This window comes from Callithrix jacchus, chromosome 1, assembly GCF_049354715.1.
Source record: "Callithrix jacchus isolate 240 chromosome 1, calJac240_pri, whole genome shotgun sequence".
Classification (NCBI taxonomy): domain Eukaryota; kingdom Metazoa; phylum Chordata; class Mammalia; order Primates; family Cebidae; genus Callithrix; species Callithrix jacchus.
The window spans coordinates 188,285,029-188,311,620 of NC_133502.1; the positions used below are offsets into that span (position 1 = coordinate 188,285,029).

The 26,592-nt window shown below is 54.4% G+C and overlaps 1 protein-coding gene across 8 annotated transcripts in view; it reads right to left on the bottom strand.

The window, feature by feature from the left end:
• Nucleotides 1–26,592, bottom strand: part of MPPED1 (metallophosphoesterase domain containing 1) — an 89,592-nt gene that overhangs the window by 8,755 nt on the left and 54,245 nt on the right. For 5 of the 8 annotated variants that reach the window (XM_035265459.3, XM_054238819.2, XM_035265470.3 and 2 more), the window contains one exon: nucleotides 23,296–23,521. In XM_035265459.3, coding sequence (XP_035121350.2) covers nucleotides 23,296–23,521 — 226 coding nt within the window. Of the gene's footprint in view, nucleotides 1–4,750; nucleotides 4,867–23,295; nucleotides 23,522–26,592 lie in introns of all 8 variants that reach the window. The other 3 variants (XM_035265465.3, XM_035265488.3, XM_078333565.1) reach the window with 1 other exon arrangement.

The following is a 26,592-nucleotide window of genomic DNA, read 5'->3' on the forward strand; positions in this document are numbered from 1 at the left end:
ACAGCTCCCTAACCAAGACCTGGACCCATCAGTGCCAGATGTTCCCTCTAGAGGGGTGTCATGGCACATATAAGAATAAAGAGAACTCCCTCCTGCTGATGGGAAGCGAGTGGACTGAAGGGGCAAGACCTTCACCTCCACCACCTGCATCACTACCACTACCTCCCACCATCACTACCACCACCTCCATCACCTCCACGACCTCCATCACTACCACTACCTCCATCACCTCCACCACCTCCATCACTACCACTACCTCCAACACCTCCACGACCTCCATCACTACCACTACCTCCATCACCTCCACCACCTCCATCACTACCACCACCTCCATCACCTCCACGACCTCCATCACCTCCACCACCTCCATCACTACCACTACCTCCATCACCTCCACGACCTCCATCACTACCACTACCTCCATCACCACCACTACCTCCATCACCTCCACCACCTCCATCACTACCATTACCTCCATCACCTCCACCACCTCCATCACCTCCACCACCTCCATCACTACCACCACCTCCAACACCTCCACCACCTCCAACACTACCACCACCTCCATCACCTCCACCACCTCCATCACTACCACCACCTCCATCACCTCCACGACCTCCATCACCTCCACCACCTCCATCACTACCACTACCTCCATCACCTCCACTACCTCCATCACCACCACTACCTCCATCACCTCCACCACCTCCATCACTACCACTACCTCCATCACCTCCACCACCTCCATCACCTCCACCACCTCCATCACTACCACTACCTCCATCACCTCCACCACCTCCATCACTACCACTACCTCCATCACCTCCACCACCTCCATCACTACCACTACCTCCATCACCTCCACCACCTCCATCACCTCCACCACCTCCATCACTACCACTACCTCCATCACCTCCACCACCTCCATCACTACCACTACCTCCATCACCTCCACCACCTCCATCACTACCACTACCTCCATCACCTCCACCACCTCCATCACCTCCACCACCTCCATCACTACCACTACCTCCATCACCTCCACCACCTCCATCACTACCACTACCTCCATCACCTCCACCACCTCCATCACTACCACTACCTCCATCACCTCCACCACCTCCAGCACCTCCATCACTACCACTACCTCCATCACCTCCACCACCTCCATCACTACCACTACCTCCCACCACCACCACCACCTCCATCACTACCACTACCTCCATCACCTCCATCACTACCACTACCTCCATCACCTCCACGACCTCCATCACCTCCACCACCTCCATCACTACCACTACCTCCCACCACCACCACCTCCATCACCTCCACCACCTCCATCACTACCACTACCTCCCACCACCACCACCTCCATCACTACCACTACCTCCATCACCTCCACCACCTCCACCACCTCCATCACTACCACTACCTCCATCACCTCCACCACCTCCATCACCTCCACCACCTCCATCACTACCACTACCTCCATCACCTCCACGACCTCCATCACTACCACTACCTCCATCACCTCCACCACCTCCATCACTACCACTACCTCCATCACCTCCACCACCTCCAGCACCTCCATCACTACCACTACCTCCATCACCTCCACCACCTCCATCACTACCACTACCTCCAACACCTCCATCACCTCCATCACTACCACTACCTCCATCACCTCCACGACCTCCATCACCTCCACCACCTCCATCACTACCACTACCTCCCACCACCACCACCTCCATCACCTCCACCACCTCCATCACTACCACTACCTCCCACCACCACCACCACCTCCATCACTACCACTACCTCCATCACCTCCACCACCTCCACCACCTCCATCACTACCACTACCTCCCACCACCATCACCACCTCCATCACTACCACTACCTCCCACCACCACCACCACCTCCATCACTACCACTACCTCCATCACCTCCACCACCTCCATCACTATCACTACCTCCAACACCTCCACCACCTCCATTACTACCACTACCTCCATCACCTCCACCACCTCCATCACTACCACTACCTCCCACCACCAGCACCACCTCCATCACTACCACTACCTCCAACACCTCCACCACCTCCATCACTACCACTACCTCCATCACCTCCACGACCTCCATCACCACCACCTCCATCGCTACCACTACCTCCATCACCTCCACCACCTTCATTACTACCACTACCTCCATCACCTCCACCACCTCCATTACTACCACTACCTCCCACCACCACCACCTCCATCACTACCACTACCTCCCACCACCACCACCTCCATCACTACCACTACCTCCATTACCTCCACCACCTCCATCACTACCACTACCTCCCACCACCGCCTCCATCAATACTGCTACCTCCCACCGCCACCATCACCACCTCCATCACTATCACTACCTCCCACCACCACCATCACCACCTCCAACTCCATCACCACTACCACCTCCATCTTCACCACCACCTCCATCTCCACCACCACCACCACCAACACCAACACCTCTACCTCCATCACCACTACCATCTCTCACCACCACCAGCACCTCCACCACCACCTCCACCACCTCCATCACTACCACTACCTCCCACCACCACTACCACCACCTCCATCACCACTACCACCTCCATCTCCACCACCACCAACACCACGACCACCACCTCCACCTCCATCACCACTACCATCTCCCACCACCATCACCACCACCACCACCACCACCACCACCTCCATCACCACTACCACCTCTATCTCCAACAACAACAACACAAACACCTCCACCTCCATCTCCAACTCCATCACCACCATCACCACCACCACCACCACAATCACCACCTCCATCACCACCACCTCCACCTCCACCTCCATCTCCAACTCCATCACCACCACCACCACCACCTCCATCACCACTACCATCTCCCACCACCACCAGCACCTCCACCACCTCCATCACTACCACTACCTCCCATCACCACCACCACCATCTCCATCACCACTACCATCTCCCACCACCACCACCTACACCATTGCCACCACCTCTACCAACACCTCCACCTCACCTCCATCTCCACCACCACCAACACCAACACCTCCACCTCCAACTCCAACTCCATCACCACCACCACCATCACCACCTCCATCACCGCTACCATCTCCCACCACCACCAGCACCTCCACCACCACCTCCACCTCCACCACCTCCATCACCACCACCACAACCTACACCACTGCCACCACCTCTACCAACACCTCCACCTCACCTCCAGCACCACCACCACCATCCCCATCACCATCACCTCCATCACCACCTCCACCTCCACATCCACAACTGCCTCTATCACCACCACCCCATCTCCATCACCACCACGACCTCTACCTCCCACCATCACCTCCACCACCACCTCCACCTCCATCACCACCACCACCTCCATCACCACCACACCATCTATCTCCACCTCCTACCACCATCTCCATCATAACCACCTCCATCACGACCATCACCATCTCCATCACCACCATCACCATCTCCATCACCACCACCTCCATCACCATCTTCACTTCTATCACCACTACCACCACGTCCATCACCACCACCACCAACTCCACCCCCACCCCCACCACCTCCATCACCACCATCATTATCTCTATCATCACCATCACCATCTCCATCACCACCACCTCCATCATCAACACCACCTCCACATCCACCACCACAATCCCCATCACCACCACCACCACCTCCATCACCACCATCATTATCTCCATCACCACCATTACCATCTCCATCACCACCACCTCCATCACCACCAACACCACCTCCACATCCACCACCACCACCATCACCACCACCTCCATCACCACAACCACCAACTCCATCACCACCACCACCCACCTCCACCTCCCACCATCACCTCCACCTCCCTGCACCACCTCCATCACCACCACCTCCAACTTCACCTCCATCACCAGCATCACCAGCACCACCACTTCCACCTCCACCTCCACCTCCCACCATCACCTCCATCACCACCACCTCCACTATCACCACCTCTATCACTACCATCTCCACCATGACTATGGGAGAGAGAGAGAAGCCATTGTCCTGGCCGGAGATAGGCTCAGCAGTATGGAGAGAAGGAGGAGTGGGAGACAGTTTGGAGGTGGAATGGGAGGGATGTGGTGATGGCCAGGGTGTGGGAATGAGGAAACGAAGGGAACTGAGGAAGCCCCAGATGGGACAGTGGGGGTGGGGGAGGTGGTATGCAGGTGAGCGATGGCCTCAGTGTGGATCGGGTGGTGCACTGGGGGCAGAGAGGAGAGATGGGAGGTGGTTTACAGGCCCTGGAGATGTTGGGCTGGGTGGGGGTGAGGGAGCGGGGACCCCAGGTTTCTGAGGAGTGAGGGTTGCCCGGAAGAAGCCCTGTGTAGGTGCCTGGTGATTTTCAGCACCTTGGACTCAGGTCAACAAAAGCACAAGCTGAAGCCACAGGGAGGGTTTTCTGACCTCTCATTCTATTGTGAGGAGCCCACGAGGTAACAAGTCAAGCCCCCAGCACTCAGTGGGCACTCAGGAAATAAGAGAGACCATGGGGCAATGTGTCCCCACTGCCCCAGCAAGTGGTACTCAGAACCCCTCCAAAGTTCCCCTAGACAGGCCAGGTCCAGCCAGCACCCTGCCGCAGAGCCCAGCCCCTAGGCCCAGGTGGGCAAGCTGGGGGGCTGGGCCAGCAGAGCCTTACCCAGTGGCGGTCCGTGGGTTATCAGGATGTCTACGCCTTCGGGAATGAGGTTCCATTTCTCCAGCAGGGCCTGGCCTCGTGGGAGGTTGAAGCCCCAGCCGTAGAACCAGGGCTGCCTAGAGAAGAAGAGCAGGCGGTTGAGGGCAGGCGGGCAAGGGTGCGGGGCGGTCACAGGGAAAGGGGAGCTCCCCACAGGCCAGGCAGCTCTCAGGACCAGCTCACTACCTGGAGACTCAGGGAAGACCCAGGTGGGGTGTGTGGACCCCCAATCAAAAGAGCAGATTCCAGGTGTGGGCTGCTCATTCTTGCTTATACTGGAAGCTCTGCCCAGGGAGTCCAGGTAGGGTTGAACCCATCCCCATTTGGGAGGGTGGAGCCAGGTGGACCTAGACCATTAAACCCAATCCCAGCCTGGTAACCTGTTCCCTAACCAAGATCTGGACCCATAGGTGCTAGATGTTCCCCCTAGTCAGTTCAATGAACACATCACCTAGATTCTTCCATTTGCAAGGAGTCTCAGATTCTTTCAAGGAGAAGAAAAGTGAATGCTGTCATCCCTGTGTATAAACAGTGAGCTTCTGTTTATAAACACCCCCATCACTGCCACCTCCCAAGAAACAGCTGGATCAAACTGAACCAGACACCCACCTACCTCAGCACCTCCCAATTATATGGGCCATAACAAAGCCATAACTGAACTGGATTTTCAGTTATTTGCAACAAAAGCACCAGAATCATCCCTTAGGTTTCACCCACATATAATTCCACAAGATCAGCCCCTTTATGTTGACGAAGTAACCAGCATCACTTCCACCACTACCTCCATCACCACCACCTCCACCATCACCAGCACTTCCACCATCACCATTACTAGCAACTCCTCCCCCACCATCACCACCCCCATCACCACCACCACCACCCCCATCACCACCACCACCCCATCACCACCATAACCTGTATCACCACCACCACCTCCATCACCACCACCACCCCCATCACCACCACCTCCATTACTAGCAACTCCTCCCCCACCATCGCCACCCCCATCACCGCCACCACCCCCATCACCGCCACCACCATCACCACCACCACCTTCATCACCACCACCTCCCCCATCACCACCACCACCTCCATCACCACCACCATCTCCATCACCACCACCTCCATCACCACCACCTCCATCACAACCACCTCCATCACCACCACCTCCCCCATCACCACCACCTTCATCACCACCACCTCTCCCATCACTGCCACCATCTCCAACACCACCACCACCTCCATCACTGCCACCACCTCCATCACCACCACCATCTCCATCACCACCACCTCCATCACCACCACCTCCATCACCACCACCTCCCCCATCACCACCACCTTCATCACCACCACCTCTCCCATCACTGCCACCATCTCCAACACTGCCACCACCTCCATCACTGCCACCACCTCCATCACCGCCACCACCTCCATCACCACCACCATCTCCATCACTACCACCTCCATCACCACCACCATCTCCATCACTACCACCTCCATCACCACCACCTTTATCACCACACCATCTCCATCATCACCACCTCCATCACCGCCACCACCCCCATCACCGCCACCACCATCACCACCACCACCTTCATCACCACCACCTCCCCCATCACCACCACCTCCATCACCACCACCTCCATCACCACCACCTCCATCACAACCACCTCCATCACCACCACCTCCCCCATCACCACCACCTTCATCACCACCACCTCTCCCATCACTGCCACCATCTCCAACACCACCACACCTCCATCACTGCCACCACCTCCATCACCACCACCATCTCCATCACCACCACCTCCATCACCACCACCTCCATCACCACCACCTCCCCCATCACCACCACCTTCATCACCACCACCTCTCCCATCACTGCCACCATCTCCAACACCACCACCACCTCCATCACTGCCACCACCTCCATCACCACCACCATCTCCATCACCACCACCTCCATCACCACCACCTCCATCACCACCACCTCCCCCATCACCACCACCTTCATCACCACCACCTCCCCCATCACAACCACCTCCATCACCACCACCTCCCCCATCACCACCACCTTCATCACCACCACCTCTCCCATCACTGCCACCATCTCCAACACCGCCACCACCTCCATCACCGCCACCACCTCCATCACCACCACCATCTCCATCACTACCACCTCCATCACCACCACCATCTCCATCATCACCACCTCCATCACCGCCACCACCTCCCCCATCACCGCAACCACCTCCCCCATCACCACCACCTCCATCACCACCACCTCTCCCATCACCACCACCACCATCTCCATTACCACCACCACCTCCCCCATCACCACCACCTCTATCACTATCACCACCATCATCTCCATCGCCATCACCATCATCACCTCTACCATTATCAACATCAACATCACCATCATCACCCCCATCACCACCATCTCAGTATTACCGTCACCATCACCATCATCCACCAATGTTATCAATATCACCACCATCACCTCCTACACCACCACTACCATCATGATTGCTATCACCATGATTATCATGGAGATCGCCCACGGAACCTGAATGGAAACCTTTGGCTTACAGTAGGGTCTTTCAAATTGCATTTTGATGAATGGTCACAGCATTTTAAAAAAGAATAGAAAACCTCAGCTCCCCAAGATTCAAGAGTCCATCAAGCCAGGGAAGGGATACTTCGGTTAAATACATTTCTATTTAAATAGCCACCCACATCCACATGGACTGAGTCACAGAGTAAAATGCTTTCCTACCGCGGTTCCTGGTGAAGAACAGCTGACAGCACCTCACTGGCAGCCCCCAAGGCTGCCCCAGTTCTCACGGGCTGAGCTCATAGCTGGAACTTTCTGGTGCCGTGGTCCTGCACACGTTCAGAGCCCCACTGGCTGAACCAGGTAGGCAGGGAGAGTGGGTAGGGTGCTACTGGGAAGGACTCAGCAGCTTGGATCCCACTTAGAGTCCTCCCTGGAGCCCCGGCTCCATCAGCCAACATAAAAAGAAGCAACACATTTCTGGTACTGCCTTTCAAACACAGCCTCCATTTTTCAAAAATCTTATCAAATATTTACAAGGCAGGAGGAAGCCTCATCAGTATGGAGAGACCACGTCTGTTGGTTCCCGAGAGCCACGGCAGGGGGTGGTTATTTGAAGGAAAACACCAGGAAACCTATCAGAGAACCTACAGACCCCCAGGAGCTGGCCCCTGGTAGCCGCTGCCTGTCCCACCTTCCCCTCACCCAACACAAAGGAGCCTTCCTCTAGGGGTGACAGTTTCCTGCCAGCTTCTTGGAAACATGTGACTTCAAATCTTGGGGAGCCAGAATCCACCCTATTCCCTGACCCCAATGCCCAGAAAGGTTGCTCCTCTTCCTAGGGTCACGCAGGGAGGCCCAGGCAGAGCTGGGTAAAGAACCACATCTCAACAGGGCAGCAGATCTGGAATTGTTTCTGTTGTCACCCCTGCCCCTTTCTCTCTCTCCGTCACATCCCCACCCATCTGGGGGGCCATGAAACATCTCCAAATGCATAGAAGGGCCAGCCTTGCCTGCAGGATCTGGGGAATGGGGGCAACTGACACCATAGCATTAGGTCCAGGAGGCCAGAGGGCTGCCTTGTTCTCCTCTACTGGGTAGTAAGGGCACTTCAGTAGGCACTGAACACCCCAGTTCTGCCCCTGGCTGATCACTGCCCCTTTTCTGGCCTTGGTTTCCTCCTGTGTCCTCAGTCCTCTTGCTCTCCTCTGTGCCCCACTGCCTGACTCAGGGGAGGAGAGGAGGGAAGAGGAGAGGGCTTGGGAGGATTACACTGCACCACCACTGTGAAAATGCCTTCTAAATACCTGGGAGCTCCATCAATAGGAAGAGGTGATGTTCCAGTGCCAGGTACTGGCTCACTCCTGTAATCTCAGCACTGTGGGAGGCTGAGGCGGGTGGATCACCTGAGGTCAGGAGTTCAAAACCAGCCTGGCCAACATGGTGAAACTCCATCTCTACTAAAAATACAAAAATTAGCTGGGTGTGGTGACACACACTTGTAATCCCTACTTGGGAGGCTGAGGCAGGAAAATCACTTGAACCCAGGAGGCAGAGGTTGCAGTGAGCCGAGATTGCGCCTCAAAAAAAAAAAAAAAGAATGTCGGGGGACAGGAAGAGTCAAATCATGCACAAGACATCCAGAAGGGACATTTTCCGGGACGACTGCTGGCTGGGAGCATCATCCCCAGTCTGGGAGACGGGGGCTTCTCAAAGGCGGTCAAGAGCAGGTGGGTGGGCAAGCCAGCGATAGACTGAATAGACCTCATTCCCAGAGGCCTCTGAGCTGCCCACAAGGCCTAGACAGCCCCCGGCACTCCTGTACAATGTTCATGGAAACCACCATCAGGCTCTGCCCTGGGCAGAGGAGACAAAAGGAGCAGTCCCTCCTGGAAGCGAAGTGTGCGGAGGTCCTCCCCACATGCTGTGTGGGGATGAGAAGACCCTCTCCATGTCCAGTGAGACCTGGCAGGTGGGATCAACCACTGTGACCGGTAGGCCTGAGCCCTGTGGGGCCCCTGGTGTGTCAGAGGTCAGGACAGACGAGGGCTCCAGGGGCCCAGTCAGCCCCCATCCAGCCCACCCCTCGCTGCCCACACTGTCACCGCAGTCTGAGACTCACGAATGCCCGTGATGCGATGGGGAGGTCCCCCAAGACCCCCTGTACTAGTTGCCAATGCAGCCCAGTGCCTGGACCCACCCTCACCCCCCTGAGGGTCCAGGAACCCCAGTGCCAGCCCCACTGTCCAGGGCACATCACAGCTCCCGAGGAGGGCGGACGGATGTGAATTCCCACTAAGGCGGCTTTATGTCCTGAATTTCTGTCTTTCTGTTCTAAAGTAACCATTGGAATAATTTTCTTACAGAATGATAGTTGCCATGACAACCAGAGCAAATTTTCCTTTTCTGAAACAGATGTCTCATTTAGTTGAAAATTAGAATGTGAACAAACCCATGGGAAAAATTAATTCAAACTTTAACAGAGCGCTGAATACAATGTAATCTCTCAGAGGTTAACCCCTTAACAGCTTTTCTGTGCTCTTATGGTAACCTCCAAGTCCCGTCTAATTAAGCCCGCTTAGCCAATATAAATGACCTCCTCGTGGCCAATCATTAAACAGCCTCCCGCTGAAGCACGAATTCCAGGTTCCTCAACAGCAAACAGGGAAGAGGGGAAGACACTCGACTGTAGGAAATGGCAGGAGCCAAGCCCGCCCTGCTCGGCTTCTCTGCCTCCCCAGGTAGGGTGCACAGCCCCTGGGCAGGTTGGGTCCCCAGGGGTCACTGCAGCACCCTGGAGTACAACCATCCCTGCTGCACCCCATTTCCTGGGGTGTTGGGTCCCTCAGGGGGGCTGGGTAGGGCTGAGCCCACTGGCACACCCAGGCCAGGACATGACGCCAAGAGCGATGTGGGGGCCGCCCTCAATGGGACACTAAGCGGACACCCACACAGATGCAGTGCCCAAGACCTCTCCAGGAACAGCCAGACTCATCCTCACACCCCCCGAGAGGCAGCTGCCACCGTGGCCTCCACTCTACAGATGCAGAAACTGACGTGGGGAGAGGTACCCAAGTGACACTGCCAGAGCTTAAACCCCAAATGCTAGTTCCAGGGCCTGTACTCGTTATGTCCATCCCAGCATGATGAAAATGTGACCAGGAATCACCCTTGACCCCCGCCCCACCCACAGCAAATCCCCTTTTCCAGTCGCTATCACATCTAGTAGCTCAGTTAATCCTGAGTAAAACTGTTGGGAGGACCCCCCATCTTAGAGACGAAGAAACAGAAGCACAGAGAAGTCAGGCAGTGTGTCCAAGGACACACAGGAAGCCAGAGGGGCGTGGCATAGGGCTCCAGGCTCCTGCGTCCTGTGCCCAAGCTGGTGACTGACACACAGACAATTCCTGGGGTGCCAGGCCACAGGCTCTTCCTCTCCCAAGGCGACTTCCTGCCTGCTCCTCTGAGCTCCCTAACCCCCTGCCAGGTCCCCTCTGAGCCTGACTGCATAGAGGGGAAGAGGCCTGCACCCCTGGCTCCTGGGACCCAACCTCGCACATGTTCCCTGCATGTAACTCCTCCATTCCAGCGCCTCCCATGGCTCCCTGCTGCCTCCAGGACAAGCGCAGCCCTCAATCTGGCACAGGGGGCTTTAGGATCCGCCCCGCCCCCTTCCAGACCATTCTGCTCAGGCTCCCCATGGAGCTCACTGCCTGTGTCAACCTTAACCACCCACTGCCTGTTTCCTAATCACATCCCGGCCTCTCCTTACCTGAGATCCATCCATCCTTGAACCCCTCCTGCCCAGGCAGGCTTCAGGGAGGGGTTGCTTAAGACAGATATAAATGAATGAATGAAGAATGGAATGAACAAGCAGGTGCTCTACCCGGCAGCAGGTGGGAGGAGCTACACACTAGCCCTCTTCGCTCTGCACATTCCTGGCAGGAGCCCCACCTCAGAGCCCCTGACAATCAGGAAGCCCCAAGACCTATATCGGCAACGAAAACAGTCATGAGAACTCTCTGAGACCTCTGCCATCTGCTGAGTGTCTCATTCTCTCTCCCTCTCCCATGAACCTGCTCCAGGGACTTACGTGTCCATTTTACAGATGAAGTCTCAGAAGCGAACCCAGACCCAGGATGCCCATACCCCTCTGCTGCATCTGGACCCACAGGAAGGCTCACCTCCCCTGGGTGCCCCCTCCCGGCCTCCCCAGGACCCCCATTTCCCAGGGTGCAGGCTGAGCGCTGGCAACCCTGCTGTCTGCTAGGGCAGCCACCACCGTGAAAGCCCTGTGGAGGAATAAGGGCCTCTTACAGCGGGCCTGCCAGCAGCCAGGTATCCCTAGACTTCCTCCTCTTGACAGTCCTCTGAGGACAGCTTTTCTGTCTCTCCTCTACAGGAGCTGCAGCACCAAGCATGGGAGTGACAAGTTCCAGCCCCATGGCTGGTGCAGCCACCCCTGAGATTCAGAGGAGCCTGTCCAGGTCCAGGTCCACTCCTCTTTCCCCAAGACCAAGCACCTGTCCTGATCCCTCCCATTTGTCTTCCCACCCCATTGCCTCCCCTCCCCAGAGTCCAGGCTTTCCAGGGAGCCAGCCACAGCCACAGCCAGTATTTGCCTCTGGTGAGGATGACATCTGTCGTTGGCCCCAAGTCCCTCCCCAGACACACACAGCACCCCATCGTGGCTGTATTCCTATGCTGCAGCAGGGGAAACTGAGGCTCAGAGATGTCAGAGACGTGCCTGGTTCCCAAGTGAGACCATGCCTGCATCGAGACCAGGCTGGTGTGCTGAGTCCTCACCCCACAGGCGGTGTCTGTCTCCTGGGGATGTCCAACCATCCGTACTTCCTCTGTCGCCTGCCCAGCCCTGGTGAGAGGCATTTGCCCCATCCCCTCCCTCTGCATCTCCTAGGCTGGTGGGTGGAGGCAAAGGCTGGAGGAGATGGACAGCAGGGACCAGCTCTGCTGCCCTTGGGGTCCGATGGCTGCCCGAGAAGGGGCAGGGCTGCACAGAGCTGGCGACTAGTCCCCAAAGCCCATCAATCACACACCTGGCCAGGGCACACAACCACATACAGCAAGTCAGCAGCAAGATAAGTGGAACCGAAGAACGGGGTCCTTTGTCATTCCTAATTAATTTTCCCACCCTTCCCATGCACAGAATCATCCATCTTTTGTTTCGCTGGGACTCTGCAGTGGGAAGGAGGCAGATGACTCGTTTCAAACATTAATCTCATGTGGAGTAGCGTGCACACGCGTGTTGAGGGGCCTTCTCGAAAGGAAAACAGCCACGTGAAATCAATTTTGCCTGGACAAATGAACAGAAGATGAAAACAGGAGGGGGGCAAAAGAGAAACCGTGCCCCGTGTCTGTGCGTGAGTGTGAGTGTGCGTGTGTGAATGTGGATGATGTGTGTATCCATGTGTATGTGTGTGACTGTGTATTTGTGACTGTATAAATGTGTGTGTATGTGTATCCATGTGAATATATACGTACAGGTGAATGCACAGGAGTGTGAATGTGTATATGTGTAAGTGTGAATGTATGAATGTGTATGTGTGGATGTATGTGTTAATGTGTATGTGTCTATGAACATGTGTGTGAATGTATATGTGTGAATGCATGTGTGAATGTGTATGAGTGTATGGGCATATATGAATGTGTATGTGTATATGTATGTGTGTGTGTGAACATGTTTATATTAAAGTTGTATATGAATGTTTCTGTGTGTGTACGTGAATGTGTGCGTGTGAATGCACACGGGAGTGCATATGATACGGGAGTGTGCGTGTGTGCATGTGACTATGCACGTGTGTATGGTATGGGAGTCTGTGCGTGCATGTGAATGTGCGCGTGAGTGTGTATGGTATGGGAGTCTGTGTGTGTGTGAATGCGCACGTGAGTGCGTATGGTATGAGAGTCTGTGTGTGTGTGAATGCACACGTGAGTGTGTATGGTATGGGAGTCTGTGTGTGTGTGAATGCACACGTGAGTGTGTATGGTATGGGAGTCTGTGTGTGTGTGAATGCGCACGTGAGTGCGTATGGTATGAGAGTCTGTGTGTGTGTGAATGCACACGTGAGTGTGTATGGTATGGGAGTCTGTGTGTGTGTGAATGCACACGTGAGTGTGTATGGTATGGGAGTCTGTGTGTGTGTGAATGCACACGTGAGTGAGTATGGTATGGGAGTCTGTGTGTGTGTGAATGCGCACGTGAGTGTGTATGGTATGGGAGTCTGTGTGTGTGTGAATGCGCACGTGAGTGAGTATGGTATGGGAGTCTGTGTGTGTGAATGCGCACGTGAGTGTGTATGGTATGGGAGTCTGTGTGTGTGTGAATGCGCACGTGAGTGTGTATGGTATGGGAGTCTGTGTGTGTGTGAACGCGCACGTGAGTGTGTATGGTATGGGAGTCTGTGTGTGTGTGAATGCGCACGTGAGTGTGTATGGTATGGGAGTCTGTGTGTGTGTGTGTGAATGTGCATGTGTGTGTGGTATAGGAATGTGTGTGCCTGTGTGTTTGTAGTGGCAGCACCACAAGCCACCAGAGACTGAAGAATTGTTTTGCCTCCATCGGAATTCAGTTGATGCTGCACTCAGGCTCAGAATTCTAAGAAGCCAGCGCAGGAAGGAGAAGGAAGTGGGTGGCTGTGGGATCACTCGCGGTGGACACTGCTGGCTGCCTTGGAGCGCCTTGCCCACGGCACGTGCCAGCTGGCTCCCAAGCCCCTCAGCAGCCATCACTGAATGCCCATTTCCCTGAGAGGCTAAGGCAGGGTCCACACCTGCCCTAAGCAACAGGCTCTGCAGCCACCCCTGAGCAGACGGGGCAATTCCTGACTCAATCTGGGCTCGAGACAGGGTATGACCAGGTAACACCTTGCAGGTTGCCCAATGCCCCAGCTACATGGCTCTGAGTGTCTCATCCTGTTTCACCATCCAGGGACCTGAGAGGGGAGAGCGAGAGTCCTCTTTACAGATTCAGGACCTGGTGCTCCGGAGGAACGCATCACGAAAGGGGACAGGGATCCAGGAGCCCAAAGCCCTGCAGGAAGCGCCAGAGGCGGGGCTCAGGGGAAGCCAGGCAGCAGCTGCCAGAGCAAGCTGCCCACTGGACGGCCAAGGCCAGGAGCTGCCCAAGTCTATATGCCTGGGCCAGACCTGGGGCTGCCTCTTCCTAGAGCTGAGATCTTGGGCCAGGTGCTAGACCTACTCAAGCCCTACTGTCCCATCCGTAAGATGGGAATGAAGATCATCCTGCCTTGCCTGTTGCTAGGCAGATTACACGGGACAATACTCGGGGCAGTTGGTCGAATGTGGGTCTCACATATCAAGCGGGGGTGGGGGGGGTGCCTCACCCGCCAGAACAAACTGGGGAAGGCCAGCCTTGTGCTGGAACCACCCAGAAATACAAGGTGACATGCAAGCGGCACTGCTCCAGATGCATGGGGACTGCGGGCCCCTGGAACCAGAGGGTGTGGTCCTAATGGCCATGAGGCCCCAAGAAGGGAAGCCACTTGCCCTCTGTCTTCAGTGCACTGGGTGCCAGAGGGCTTCAGGAAAAGAGCAAAACAGAGGCCACGGACGGTGACTCACGCCTGTAATCCCAGCACTTTGGGAGGCCGAGGCGGGTAATAAGGTCAGAAGATCAAGACCACCCTCGCCAACATGGTGAAACGCTCTCTACTAAAAATACAAAAATTAGCTGGGTGTGGTGGCGCGTGCCTGTAATCCTCCCAGCTACTCCGGAGGCTGAGGCATAAGAATTGCTTGAACCCAGAAGGCAGAGGTTGCAGTGAGCCAGCATTGAGCCACTGCACTCCAGCCTGGTGGTAGAGTGAGACTGTCTCAAAAAAAAAAAAAAGAGCAGAACAAAAAAGACCCCACTGACCACAGGAAGCCCCAAGCCAAGAAACTCACACTAAGTGGCCCCTGCTGGGTGCACCCACAGACTAAGGCAGACACAATCCCCTAGGGAGCACCCCCAAACTGGGCTACACCCCCAAACCAGCCACATCCCAAACCAGGCTGCCCAGGACTCCCAGGATTGCATCTCGCTGGGCAAGAGCCTGACATCTAAAATAACAGCACCTCCAACACCTCAGAGGGAATTATTGGCGACTAAAACATAAAGGTTTTATAAAAGATTTAAAAGGGTTATTAAGAGAAAGGGCAAAGGACTCCAGGTCAGAAACTTGGCACTGAGTGCCAGGCCCACCTGTGCCTCACCCAGAGACAGGAGGAGGCACCAAGGGCCTGGCATGCAGCAGAGAAGCTGGTAGTTCAAAGTGGCCCCCGGGGGGCTTCCCAGGAAGGATGGCATCAGGGTACCACCAGGCATCAGGTTTCAAAGCCTGGGTGGAGCATGCCATGAGGCAGAGACGAGACAGGAGAACCAGCCTCACCACTGTCACCCATCAGCAGCGACAGCCAGGGGAATGGGGGCAACAGGGGCCAGCCAGGATCGCGCCACCCTGCCCTCCACTCCCAGGACTCCACCCCATTCTAGTGGGGGGCAAGAAGGAAGCTATCAGGCCAGATCATCCTGCCTCGTTTTTTCTCTAAAAGATACATTTATAAAGTTAGAAAGAAGTATTCTAGGCCGGGCATGGTGGATCATCCTTGTAATCCCAGCACTTTGGGAGGCCGAGGCAGGCTGATCATGAGGTCAGGAGTTTGAGGCCAGCCTGATCAACATGGTGAAACCTCCCATCTCTACTAAAAATACAAATATTACCCAGGTGTGGTGGCACATGCCTGTAATCCCACTTACTGAGGAGGCCGAGGCAGGAGAATCGCTTGAACCCAGGAGGCAGGAGTTGCAGTGAGCCGAGATCACACCATTGCCCTCCAGCCTGGGTGACAGAGTGAGACTCCATCAAAAAAACAAAAGACAAGAAGCATTCCAGCAGCTCCCTGTGCATACCGGTGGGGCCTCCATCCTCCCCGCCAGGCGGGCCCAGGTTGTTCAGATCACCTAGAACCTCATACAAGCCATTTCCCAGCTTAGGTCTCAGGCCCCTCAGCTATAAAATGGGGACAAGTCGAGGCCTCCCTGACTGTTTCAGAGGACAGGACCTCCAGGACAGCATAAGATAGGGACTGTCACTACAATCAAATCAACCCCCGGGCCCAAGCTCCTTCGGAGCACAGATTTCAAGTTCCAGGGTGCTCAGTCTGGCCCCATCCACCCTGCAGGCCTGCTAAGTTCACAAAGAGAAGGGAAGGAACAGACGTCAAAGGCCAGTGCCAGAACCCAGTCCAGTCTCGTCCCAGGGGCCAGCTGGTGGCAGCTTTGTCCTATGGCTGTGGGCAGCAAAGAAACCACCCATATCGCCCCCTTCCCTGAGCCTGGGAGGTCACAAACATTGAACAGCAGGCGTGCGAATGCCCACCATGTGCCAAGCAGAGCACACACAGGACCTCCTTTAATCCTGGGGACAGCTCTGCCAGGGCACCATCCCTCTTGGCATTTCACAGAAAGCCAAGAGTCTAACCCGAGGTTAAACAGCTGGGAGCCACGCACCAGGATATTTATTCCAGAATGGCCCGGAGCAACCCTGGCTGTTTGAAGAGGGCTGACCCCCGAGGCTGCTGGCTCAAGAGAGGTGCAGAGCATCCCGACACCCCAGACTGGCCTGGAGGTCCAGCCCTGCCATGAGGCAGTCAAACCCCTGAGCCGAGAATCAGGATCCGAGCCCAGACGCCCAGCAACGGGCCCGGCAGCCACTTCTCAAAGTTTAATGTCTCAGCAGGTTTGGATCCCTTCCTTCAAAATACCAGAAGTAATTAGACCAGATGGACTAGCTGCGTGCCAATTTCACTCTCTCCCTCACTCTTTTTTTTAAATCAAGGCCGTTTTCAGTTAAATGAGAACAAAAAATGCATCCAAAACCCATAAATGAATACGGTATGTATACGGGATTTTTTTTAACACTTAGGATTTTGTACCAGCTGAGTTCTTCCTCTTCTCCTGCAGTTGGTTCCCGCCCCCTTCCGCTAAGCTGCTCTCAGCAAAGCCCGATGCCGTCTGCACCTAAGGGACCACAAACGGCCTCCCTGAGTCCTGGACTGTCATGGTGCACTGGGAGGGGGCGGCACAAACACACCACCCTAATGGGACTTTCATCCCTTCTTGCCCAGGCAGACTGAAAGGCTTGGTAAGTGCAAGCCAGTAGTGGTGATGGCTCTGCCCCAGTATTGATGATGCCGTGACGGAGCCCCTGCTGGGGAGGGCAGGGCCCAGGATCCAGGGGACACGGAAAGGGGCATCTGGCCTTCAGTTTGAGGGTGAAGAGGATGGTGTCAAGGGAGTGACATGGCAAGCCAGGAAGGGGCCCAGTCAGGCCTTGCTTTAGAGAGAGCAGCATGGAAGAAGAGGAAAGAACCAGAGGGGAGGGAGCTGGTGACAGGCCTGGGAGGAGAGGTTCAAGCACAGGAGAATAAACCAGGCCTGGTTTTTAACTGAGTCCCCACAGCTTGCCATCCATCTGTCTGGTCACTCATCCATTTGTTCATTCATCCAACAGATACTTGTTATGAGGAGCCAGACTCTGTACTAGGCACTGGAGTTAGGTCTATGAGAAAGAGAGATCTGGGTCCCTGCCCCCATGAAGACTCAAATGCTCTAATAGGAAAAGGAGATGATAAACCAACAGCCAGAGTAACAAAGACAGGGTGGTCCTACACCGAATGGTCCAAGGGAGCAAGAAAGAGAAGCTAGACATAGACCCCATGTGTCAGATAAGGGTGGTAGGAGTAGAGAGGATAGGCTTTCTACACATGGTGCTGGGCCAGGAGGGTGTCCAAGTGGAAAAACCCCAAACAAGATCCCTACCTCACACCATCAACACATTCATTTCCAGTGGATTCAACACCTGAACGTAAAAGGCAAAACAACAAAAGTTCTGGAAGACAATACAGAAACAAGGCCTGGCAAGGTGGCTCATGCCTATAATCCCAGCCCACCGGGAGGCTAAGGTGGGTGGATCACTTGAAGTCAGGAGTTCAAGACCAGCCTGGCCAACAAGGTGAAACCTCATCTGTACAAAAATTAGCCGGGCATGATGGCAGGTGCCTGTAATCCCAGCTACTTGGGAGGCAGAGGTGGGAGGATCACTTGAACCCAGCAGGTGGAGATTGCAGTGAGCCAAGATCGTGTCATTGCACTCTAGCCTGGGCAGCAAAGTGAGACTCTATCTCAAGAAAAAAAAAAAAGAAACAAATCCTCATGATTTTGGAGGACAGAAGATGAAGATCTCTGCAATAAGGTATCAAAAGCAATTATCACAAAGAAAAACATGAAGATATGTGACCACACCAAAATTTAAAACTTCTGTTCACTCCAAGGCTCTGCTAAGGAGAAAAGGTAGGTCACAGAGGGGGGAAAATTATTCATAACATCACAACTGAGGAAAGACTCGTACCCACATTCAGAATACACGAAGCATCTCCATGAACAAGTAAGAAAAAGACAACCCAATTATTGTTTTTAATCGACAAAAGACTTGAGTACTTCCCAAAAGAGGAAATCTAAGTGGCCAATCAACATGGGAGAAGATTCTCTGCCTCACTGGCCATTAGGGAAATGCAAATGAAAACCACCCAGAGACACTGCACCAGCACATAGCCATGAGAATCAACCCACTGCAAGGACTGAAACGGGAACAGGTGAGCAAGCACTGAGCATAAGTCTGGCTTATGCAAAGGCTGGGTAAGCACAGGATGCAGATGGTCACAGGCCCCCGCCCCCAATGGTTATAGGCCCTTGTCAAACCTGAGCTTCTGGGAGGCAGGCCTGATCCATTTCAGGGTCTCCCAAGCCCAGCACAGAGCCAGGAACATGACGAACCACAGTGGGCTTCAGGGTGTGCAGCTCCACAGACAAGGAAGGAACAACCATTACAATCTGACCCACTGAGGACTGCTTGAGCCCAGGAGTTTGAAATCAGTCTGAGCAACATCATGAGATCCCATCTCTACAAATAATGTTAAAAATTAGCTGGGAGTGGCAGTACATACCTGTGGCCCCAGCTGCTCAGGAGTCTGAGATGGGAGGATCGCTTGAGCCCGTGCAGTCCAGGCTGCAGCAAGCTGTGACTCCAGCTTGGGCAACAGAGCAAGAGCCCATCTCCGGGGAAAAAGAAAATCTCCCAAGCAGAGTATCTCTTAGTGGTAACAGGAAAAAAGCCAGTTGCCATAACCATGTTTGCTTTTTGCTTCCCCTTCCTAGCTTGCTATGTAAAGCCCTCAATATCAAGGCTAGCCTCCAAGTCTAGCAGAGAGAGGACCTCCCGGGAATGGGCTCATGTATCCCTCTGCTTACAGGGGAACTGCCAGCCACGGGCAGTGGAAGTGTAGCCCTGTAAGGGGGAAGGGGCTGGAAGGACACTAGGCCCACCCACAGCAGACCCCTGTTGCATGCCCCTTGTGATGGGCAGCTCACTACTTGATAATGCCACACCGCCTCTCCCCTGGGCTCCTGTCTATGGGGGAGTCTTCCCACACTGGTGAGACTGCCTCCTGTCACTTCCTCCTGTCCCCTGCTCTGCCCTCTACCGCCTAGGGCCGTATGGTGAACATGTCTGCCCCTCAACCTGGTCGGCCTTGCCCACGTGTCCAGCGGCAACAGCTGTTAGGTCACTCGTTGCTAGTGTTTATTCCATCCCTGCTCCCTGCCTGCTGGTCTAACTGTGCTTCTAAAGCTGGAGGGGACGCCTCCTGTGGTAGCCAATATGTGAAGGGCAGAGGGGAAAGAGAAGGAAAATCCGGAACATCTGAACTTCACAATGATCACAAGCAGCTCTGCCACCTGCACCTCCCGAATGAGCCACCATGTGCCCAGGTGGCTGGTGCCAGGGGACCGGGGGCCACAGCCTGAACCTCAACAGACAGTTGGCAAGGGGGCACACAACCCCCACATATGCCCCATTTGAAGCCAGACAGGATCGGCAGCCAGGACGGGGGTTCTTCAGCGTGAATACTTTTTTGGGGGCTGGTTAATGCCTCTTCCAATTGTGTTGCTTCTAGTATCACCTGGAGATACCAGCAATGGAGCATCCCTCCCCACTGAGAGACTCTCACAGGGTAGAGCCCCATGCTCCCCAGATCACCTCACATCATCTTCCCACTTACTGGGAAGCCTGGGGCTTAGGGAGGGTACCTGGCACCCTCAAGGGAGAAGGCCGCCCTGAGAAGTCCTGGCTCCCAGCAGCCTGGTGGGCAGATGGGCGTAAGGCCACGGACCCAGGGACCTAGGTTCTGGCAGCACCTAAGATCTGGCCCAGCCTCTGCTCTCTTGCTGTCATCCACCGAGGTCCCTGGAAGCCACATGCAGCTCCGTAGTCTCCAAAATGCCCCAGGCCCTCTCAAGCCTCCTGGCCTTTGCCCAGCCTGTTCCCTCTGCCTGCCACACCCTTTCACCCACACTTAGCTGCCTGTATCTCTTTAGCCTCTGGCTCTCCCCACAGGAAGCCTCCCCCAACCCCAGCACCCAAGGCCCCTCCTTCATGGCTCTTTATGACTATGGAACTGGCTGTTGACAGTCTCCTACGAGAATGTAAACTCCATGAAGGGAGCAGCAGTGTCTGTCTGTCCACACCATGTCCCCAGGGTCTCCCTGGCACTCCGTACATCCTTGATGACTGAATTAACAAGTTCATTCCTGAGAGCAGGAGGACATAAGCTCAATCCCCAGCCCTCAATGTCCTCGTGGGGCCTAAAAGGCTTGTGTATACTCGAAAGCTATTCTGAGAACAGAGGCCTGGCACACAGGAGGCATTTAGAAAGGCCACTGAATGGCCTCTGCCCTGGAGCAGGAAGAGCTAGGACCAGAAGCCTGGAGGACCACTCCTAGGATGCCTTGAGCAAGCCACATCTCTGCCTGGGCCTATACCTGCCCTTCTGTAAAATGGGGTAAGCGTAGACTTAGGCCTGCCTTGAGGTTTGTGGAATAAAACTAGTTATCCTCCTCCTGGCTCCCCAAGGAGCACTGCAGTCATAATAAATGACCGCAGCCACTCTCCAGGGCCTTCCTTTAAGCAGCCTTCCCCTGGATGGGCCCATGTAGACCTCACAACCCCCCTACAAGGCAGGCGGCATCATTTCCCCACTACACAGAGGGGCCAGAGAGGCTGAGTCACGTGCCCATAGTCACACATCACTACCCTCACCATTATGATCACACCACCACCATCACCATCATCATCACTATCGTCATTCTCACTGCCATCATCACCACCATCATCACCACCACCACCACTACCACCACCACCATCATGCTTATTACCATCATTGCATCATCACCATGCCATCGTCACCATCATTACCATCACAACCATCATCATCACCATCATCATCATCACATCACCACCATCATCACCATCATCACCACCACCACCATCATCACCATCATCATCATCAACACCCTTACCATCACCACCCTCACCATCACCACCCTCAACATCATCACATCACCATCATCATCACCACCACCATCATCATCATCACCACAACCACCCTCACCATCACCACCCTCAACATCATCACATCACCATCATCATCACCACCACCATCATCATCATCACCACAACCACCATCATGATCACCATATCATCATCATCATTACCATCACCACCATCATCATCACCATCACCATCATCATCATGACCACCATCATCACCACCATCATCATCACCATCACCACCATCATGATCACCATATCATCATCACCACCACAACCATCATCTCCACCATCATCACCACCACCACCATCATCACCATCACCATCATCACCACCCTCACCATCATCATCACATCACCACCATCATCACCATCATCATCACATCACCACCAGGATCACCATCACAACCATCACCATCACCATCATCATCATCATTATCACCACCATCATCATCATCACAACCACCATCATGATCACCATACCATCATCACCATCATTACCATTACAACCATGATCATCACCACCATCACCATCATCACCATCATCATCACCACCATCATCACAACACCACCATCACCACCATCATCACCATCACCATCATCATCATCACCACTACCATGATCACCATACCATCATCACCATCATTACTGTCACAACCATCATCATCACATCACCACCACCACCATCACCACCATCACGACCACCACCACCACCATCACCCCCATTATCACCACCATCGCCATTGTCACATCACCACCATCATCACCATCATCACCACCACCATCATTACCATCATTACCTCAATTACATCATCACTATACCATCATCGCCATCACCATCATCGTTATATCAACACCATCATCACCATCACCATCATCCCATTATCACCATCATCATGACTATACTATCATCATCACCATCACCCTCACCATTATCACCATCACCACCATCACCATTATCATCACCATCATCACCAATATCGTCATTACCATCATCATCTCCCCCAGCCCCTGACATATGCATCTGTTTTGTATGGAGCGGGAAGACAGCGTTAGGGAAACATTCCTAGCACTGTAGAATATTCATTAAAGGCAGGGGTTCTGGAACCAAACTTCTTGTATTTAATCCCAACTCTGCCCCTTCCTAGCTGTGTGACCTTTGACAAAGTCCTCCAAACTGCGGTGGGCCTCAGTTTCCTCACCTGTAAAATGCAGATAATTGTACCTGCCGTAAGTGAGCTAGTATCTCACAGCATACCACAGGATACAGCTGATATTACTATTTTCAGTGAGATATGGGGAAACAGAGGCCCGGAGAGCAGCAGTGACCTGCCTAGGTTCACAGAGAGGGTGAGGGGGCAAGATTCAGTCCTGAGGCTCACATCCCAAGCTTCCTCCTGCTTCTAGCATCCCCCACAGCCCCTGCACTCAGCCTCAGCTTTGGTCTCTCCAGCAGGCAGGACCGGCACCCAGGCCCACTCACCATGGGGAGCCGTAGATCCGGAAGCCCCGCACAGTGACCTCCGAGTCCTGAAGGTAGATGCAGTTGGTCAGCAGCGACTGCACATTCTCATAGTTCTCCGGCTTCAGCTTCGACACAGATGGGAAGTAGTAAAAGTCCTGCTTGATGAGGTCAGCCATGAACTCCTGGTCAAAGGTCAGCTCGTGGTTGCCTGCGATCACAATCTTATACTCGTAGGGCAGGCTGCCTGCAGGGGAAGACACAGACAGACACACAGCACACAGCCGTCAGCTTTTCCAGAAGCCACGGCATGGCTGAGAGAGGGGCGGGTAGAAGGAAGCTGCTGGGATCACTGACAGGGGTACCTCTGCTGCCGGGCCTCAACAGGTGCCTTCATTATGTCCTAACTCTACCTCTCCCACTGTGTGAGCATTCCACGGAGTGGTCAGAGGAGGCAGCAGCCTGAACACTGTCCCTACAATCCTGCCTGCTCAGGCTTCCACTGGCCATCAGCCCCTGAAATCATCGGGCAGAGGCTGGACAGGTTCCTCCCAGGCCACTCAGCTGCACAGTGCCGAGCCACCCGCTGGGACTCCCTGCCTCCATTTTTTCTGTCTGGTCTAGTTTTCTACTGGAGGAAGACCTCACTCTGCACCCCCAGCCCTAGCTGTCACCAGTATCATGGTCCCAGGCCCCCACCACCTGGGTATCCTGGACTCTTTATCCTCCACATTCCAAAAGGAATTACAAGGTCTTTGCAGAGGTCAGTTCAAATGTCTGGAGACCCCACACTCAGAAAAAATTATAGTGCCCACCCCGATTGCTGTGAAAATTCAAAGCCAAAACAAAGTCCAGATAGAATCAAAACAAAAATGCCCGTGTATACAGCACACCAAATGACAACAGTGTCATTCTCGTTCTGCTGTGTGCACACTTTTGGGTCGTTCTTCCAAGGTACACATCTTTCTCTCTCTGGGGTCCAGTTTTATGGATTCCCTAGACAGGAGTGTGCACTGCCGCCCAGGAGACTGGCTGGGGGCTGGTTTCTCAACAGCTGCCCGACAGGCCCCACCCACCAGGCTGGCTCTATACAGGGGCAAGACCACCGCGGCTCCTTGGTCTCAGTAAATGCCACTTCCGGCCTCCTACCCCATCTGAGAGCCAGCCTGACCCCAGGTTCAGGTCCCTGACTCCCCACTCTCCACCAGCCTCAGCCGCCAGGCTCTCTTGGGCCTGGAGAGTCAAGATGGTACCTGTGAGCCCTGGTGTGGATAAAACACGCACTTGGAGACCCAAGCCTTTCTCCCAGTCCCTCCTGGACAGGGGAGTGCCCTGGACAGTGCCCTGATGGGTCAAGCAAATGGTGTGTGAAGGTGCCAGCACAGCGTGAGGACCTCGGAGTGATGGGTGCCCAGACAGGAAAACGGTGAATTCCATAACCAGTTCACAAAGCAGGAACCATGGCTCACAAAGACCCATACCTCATGAGGCATCCCCTCTGTCCCTGAGAGACCCTGACCTTCATCCACTAAGTCACTCACAGGGCAAGGTGCCCAAGCACGTCTCTGGCCACTGGCTCCACTGAGCCCCTTCCCTGACGTTCCCTTCACTCCTCACTGCCCCCGCCCCCCAGCCAGGGCCATGGCCAGCAGCATGGGCACCGCGGTCTGTGTCCTGGGGTAACACAGCAGCCCAGGAACAGCAGAGCCTTTTCTACCATGACCAAAAACACTACCTCTCCCGCTGTGTGAGCATTCCATGGGGAAGCGAATTCCAGAAATACCTCTGCTCCAGATACGAAGGATTGTTTTTCTTACTGGAGATGGATGCTCGCAATATGGGCTGGGACTCGGATGATGTGCCATCACCCTCAGCTCCCAGGAAGCACTCTAGAAAAAGCTAATCTTCCCAGCCCTTATGTGAGCTCCAGGGAAGGACAGAGTGAGGTTGACAGCAGCGCATGTCCCATAACTACAGCCACTATTATATCCTCCTTGCAATGAAACAGAAGAGTCCAGAGCCCCGCTATAAGCGTCTTCTCCACCCCCATCTAGATGAGACTGGCTCTGTCTGTCCAACCATGTGCCCTATGGCCACAGCAAGTGGCCAGTTCCCAGCCTGGCCAGGGAGGGTGGGCCAGGGTGGTGAGAAAGGGAACCCTGAGCTGAGACAGATGTTTTCTGGCAAAACAGGCAGAAAATCAAAATCTACTCCTGGCTGACTCACCAGCCACCCCAGACTGCTTTACAGATTTGAGAAAGTACTGCTCTTTCTTCTTCAGGATTTACCAACTCCGGGGCAGGGGGCCACCATACATAGCAGGCCACAGAATCTCAGCACCAGCAGCCTGGATCCCAGACCCACTCTGCCACTAACCAGCTGTACAACTTAGCTTCTCCGTGCCTCAGTTTCCTCACCTATAAAATGAGAAAGGTAACAGCTACCTTGTAGAACTGTTCTGCTATTATAGAAGATAATAAATGGAAATGTACAAAACTTTTGATGTTCAAAAAAAACCAAAGAGCTTCCCTGGGCCCGAGTTTGCAAACTAGAAGCAGGCGGGCCAGACCCACCCACAGACATATTTTGTTTGGCACAACTTTTTTAAAAAACTTGAACTTGTTGCCAACACTAAAAACGTGAGAGATTGCTAATAACACTTCATTATTTCTGTTTTCTCAAAATAAACAAATAAATACAATTTAACCTCTGGCCATCCCATTCCAGTCAGGAAGTACTGAGTGTCTGTATCCCTTGGACAGGATGAATGTGTCCAGCTGGCCCCAGTCCCCACCTGTCCCTATTGTCTCACACCTAGTCTTCTTCATTCATTTGAAAGTACCGTCCACTCTTAATAGGCATTTCGGTTTCTGTCCCTGGTGACGTGAAGGGAACAGCCTGGCCAGGGAACTTCCAATCAGGCTGCTGGGATGAGATTCTCCAAGTCCCTTCCACCTCCCCCCACTTCCTCTTGTTCATCAGAGCCCACCCTGGCTCAGAGGTGCTAGGAACTCCGCTTGCTGTGCTCATGGGAGAGCTCTAAGAACACGGAAGCAGGCGTGTTTGCTTCCCCCAGCTCTGTCCCTAGCAGGCCCCAGCAGAAGTCTGGCAAATGAAGCCGCCCACAGCCCCACAGTGTGACCAGGCAGAGTGGAGAAGCCCTCTCCAGTGAGACTCAGACTGCGGAGAGGAGGGAAGAGGGCTGCGTGGGCCCGAGCAGCTGGCAGTGGGCCGGGTAGGACACAGCAGGAAAGATGGCCACTTCCGGACCCCTGGTGGAGAGCCAAGCTCTCATTTCCCTAGAGCACCCCCTAGGTA